The sequence below is a fragment of the Salvelinus sp. IW2-2015 genome, linkage group LG31 (genome assembly GCF_002910315.2).
Source record: "Salvelinus sp. IW2-2015 linkage group LG31, ASM291031v2, whole genome shotgun sequence".
NCBI classification, from domain to species: domain Eukaryota; kingdom Metazoa; phylum Chordata; class Actinopteri; order Salmoniformes; family Salmonidae; genus Salvelinus; species Salvelinus sp. IW2-2015.
This window is the reverse complement of record NC_036870.1, coordinates 20,412,939-20,417,351: the sequence shown is the minus strand read 5'-3', so window position 1 is coordinate 20,417,351 and position 4,413 is coordinate 20,412,939. Positions and strand designations below refer to the sequence as shown.

The following is a 4,413-nucleotide window of genomic DNA, read 5'->3' as shown; positions in this document are numbered from 1 at the left end:
ACACACACACACACACACACACACACACACACACACACACACACACACACACCTAACTCTTGTCTCTCTCCAGCTGTCTCTGAAGACCCATAAAACCAAGGCAGGTCTGGTAAAGGCTGTGACTAAGATCGAGCCCCTGTCCACTGGCACCATGACCGGCCTTGCTATCCAGTTCGCCCTTAACGTAGCTTTCAGCGAGGCTGAGGGCGCCCGCGTCAAGTCCCCAGACATCAGCAAGGTAGGTTAGACGCACACCAGACCAGGGTTCAAATCCTATCTGAAATCTTTAAAATACTTACATTTTCTTTAGCCTGCCTGTAGTGCCAGATGGGTGGGGTTTACATTTTGGGGACTTTTCTATTTGGTCCATTGCAACAGGCAAGCTCAATCAAGCACCTTGGCCTTTCAACAACCCTTATCGCCATTTTGTGTCTCAGCGACCGGCTGCTGTTTTATGTCTGCATGACCTAACCTGGTTCCTATTAATCAACTAGTCTATCCAACTAATGTCATATCGTTGCCATATCTCCTCCAGGTGGCCATCATCGTGACAGACGGTCGTCCCCAGGACAACGTAAAGGATGTGGCGGCGCGTGCCCGGGACGCGGGTATCGAGCTATACGCCATTGGCGTAGGGCGTGTAGACCTGAATACGCTGAAGCAGATCGCCAGCGAGCAGCTGGACGACCACGTGGACTACGTAGAGAGCTACTCAGTCATCGAGAAACTCACCAAGAAGTTCCAGGAGGCTTTCTGTGGTGAGAGAGGGAGGGAGAAAGAGGGAAGGACAGGAAGGACAGAGAAGAGGGGGAGAAAGAGGGAAGGACAGGAAGGACAGAGAAGAGGGGGAGAAAGAGGGAAGGACAGGAAGTACAGAGAAGAGGGGGAGAAAGAGGGAAGGACAGGAAGGACAGAGAAGAGGGGGAGAAAGAGGGAAGGACAGGAAGAACAGAGAAGAGGGGGAGAAAGAGGGAATGAAAGAGATGGTAATCATAAGATGGCCATACTAGAAAAGACTAACATTGCAATATGGTCTGATATGTTACTGATAAGTGGTCTGTTCTAGTGTGGCCTATTGACAAGGAGAGAGGATGTGTTTGACAAGGAGAGAGGAACATGCGTACACTGTACTACGACAGCTACACTCACTAGCATATCACTACACTCTACGCTACATACGCTCAATTACTTACATACATGCTATTACACTACTACATACACGGCTACAATGTCTACGGTACATGCTACTCTCCTACTACAATACACCTACATCTACTACAGTACAGGTTACACTCTACTAATTACAGCTACAATCTACTACATCAGTTATCACTCTCTACATTAATGCTAACTCTACTACATACGTCTTAGCCATCTACTACGTACAGCTACATTCTGTACTACATACAGCTACATCTACTACATACACCTGACACTCTAGCTACATATCAGCTACAGCTTCTATGCTACATTTACATGCTACAATCTACCTAACGTACTGCTATACATCTCTACTACATACGCTAACACTCTCTACTACACTATCTACATACATGCTACACTCTATCTACTATACAGCTGATCAACTTACTGCTTCTCTCTCTACTGCCTTTCTCGTTCTCCTCGTTCTTCTGCCTCGCTCTCTCCCTCGTTCCTCTAATGCCCTCGCGTCTCTACTGCCTTTTCTCTCCCTCGTTCTCTACTGCCTCTCTCTCTCCTCGTTCTACTATTGCCTCTCTCTCTCCCTCGTTTCTACTGCCTCTCTCTCCCTCCCCTCGTTTCTATTGGCCTCTCTCTCTCCTCCGGTTCTCTACTGCCGTCGCTCTCTACTGCCTTTCTCCTCTCCCTCGTCGATTTTCTACTGGCGTCTCTCTTCTCTACTGCCTCTCTTCTCGCTGTGTCTCTACTCCCCTCTCTCATCTACTTGCCTTTTCTCTCTCTTCTTTACTGCCTTTCTCTTCCTCGTTCTCCTATTCGCTCTGCTCTCTATGCTCTCTTCTCCTCGTTCTCTATGCTCACTGTGACTTCTCTCTCTATTTTTTCTTCTCTTAGCGTTGCTGTATATTGTGTGGTTTTAGCTTTGGTTGAGGTGACGTAGACTGGAGCTGTTTTGTTGGAAAACGTATGCATTCTCTCTCTCGATCAATCTTCAATCATATCATTGTATCTATCAGACTCTAACCAGATACCTACTATCTTCCCTCTCAGTCTGGTTCGGCGTCTGTTCGCAGTCCTGTTCCGAGTTTGATCTGGTTTCCGGGTGAGTTAATACATCTAGGCTCATTGACCGTCTCATTCTCTTTCTTGTTGCTGCCTCGTAGCTTGTCTCCTTTCATACCATCCATTCCCTTACCTCCCTCCCATAATGATCCCACTCTCTCCGGCTCCGGTCTTCTCTTTGCTCCTGGCCTATTATTTGCTCCTCCCTCTTACCTTTCTCCTCACTTCTTGCATCGCCATAACCTGGTTCTCACTCCCCGCTTCCCCACTCTTCCACTCCCCCCTCGACCCTGGACCCTGTTTCACTCGCCACTATGTCTCCGTCTCTCCTCACCCCGCCTCCCTCATACAAAGATGCCTCCTCTCTTCAATTGAATTTGCGAGAGAGAATATGAAAGACAGAATTGACCGAGGCTCGATTGAAGATTTTCTGAACAGTGAATTGAATATAGTAATCATTGTGCACTAATAATAATCTCCCCGCCCCACGCAGGCAGGTCTGTGTAACACTGCGCCTAGACAGGACGACTCTGGTGTTCATGCGGTAGGAGGCAGTAGGGAGTGTGCGTCCGTGTCAGAGTTGCGAGCAGGTGAAGGTGTTCCTGGCCAAGGTCATCGAGGGACTGGATGTTGGGACCTGACGCCACACCGGAGTGCGGGTGGAATGAGCCAACTATAGCCAGCCGCGTCAAGATGAGGCTGTGGTGTGCGTTCTGAGTGGTGAGAATATAGAATTTGAATGGACTGCCACAATAACTGTAAGCTTACATTCATGATGTCGCACACGTTCTGTCTGATGCCGCTTCCTACTCTCCTGAGTCTCATGTCACGCCATGTTTGTCCCCAATAAGTTCAAGGATAATCATTTTAGGCGATGTACTCTACAACGACACACCACACACACAACACGAGCACACACAAGACACAACACACACACACACACACACACACACACAACACACAACACACACACACACACACACAGCACACACACACACAGCAGTACACACATGCACCACACCTAACCTCTGTCTCTTCCAGCTGTCCTCTGAAGAACCCATAAACCAAGGCACGGTCGGTAAAGGCTGTGACTAAGATCGAGCCCCTGTTCACTGGCACCTGGAATCGACCCGGCTTCGCTGATCACAGTTGCCCTTCTAACGTAGCTTTACAGCGAGGCTGAGGGCTGCGACGCGGTCTAAGTCCCCAGACATCAGCAAGGTAGGTTAGACGCACACCAGACCAGGTTCAAATCCTATCTGAAATCTTAAAATACTTACATTTTCTGGTTAAGCCTGCCTGTAGTGCCCAGATGGGTGCGGGTTTACATTTTGGGGGACTTTTCTATTTTGGTCCATTGCACAGGCAAGCCTCAATCACGCACCTTGGCCTTTCCACAACCCTTATCGCCATTTTGTGTCTCAGCGACCGGCGCTGTTTTATGTTCTGCATGACCTAACCTGGTTCCTATTAATCAACTAGTCTATCCAACTAATGTCTATCGTTGCCTATCTATCTCCTCCAGGGTGGCCATCACTCGTGGACAGTATCGGTCGTCCCAGGACAACGTAAAGGATGTGGCGGGTGCGCCGTGCCCCGCGGACGGCGGGATCGAGCTACGTACGCCATTGGCGGTAAGGGCGTGTGGAGACCTGAATACGCTGAGAGCAGACGCCAAGCGAGCAGCTGGACGACCACGTGGACTAACGTAGAGAGCTACTCAGTCATCGGAGAAACTCACCAAGAAGTTTCCAGGAGGCTTTCTGTGGTGAGAAGGGATGGGAGGAAAGAGGGAAGGCAGGACGGACAGAGAAGAGGGGGAGAAAGAGGGAAGGACAGGAAGGACAGAGAGAAGGGGGAGAAAGAGGGAAGGACAGGAAGAGAGGGGAGAAAGAGGGAAGGACGGAAGGACAGAGAAAGGGGGAAAAGAGGAGGCAGGAAGGACAGAGAAAGAGGGAGGAGAAAGAGGAAGGACAGAGTACGAGAAGAGGGGGAGAAAGAGGGAGGAACAGGAAGGACAGAGAAGAGGGGGAAAGAGGGTAAGGACAGGAGAAGACAGAGAACAGAGGGGAGAAAGAGGGAATGAAAGAGATGGTAATCATAAGATGGCCTACTAGAAAAGACTAACATTGCTAATATGGTCTGAATGTTACTGATAAGTGGTCTGTTCTAGGTGTGGCCTATTGACAAGGA

The 4,413-nt window shown here is 49.3% G+C and overlaps 1 protein-coding gene across 1 annotated transcript in view; it reads left to right on the top strand.

Annotated features, from left to right (window-relative positions):
* The window catches only part of matn1 (matrilin 1), a 26,066-nt gene that overhangs the window by 12,843 nt on the left and 8,810 nt on the right, over positions 1-4,413 (top strand). The window contains 2 exon segments of the mRNA XM_023976548.2: positions 74-238; positions 536-758. Coding sequence (XP_023832316.1) covers positions 74-238; positions 536-758 — 388 coding nt within the window.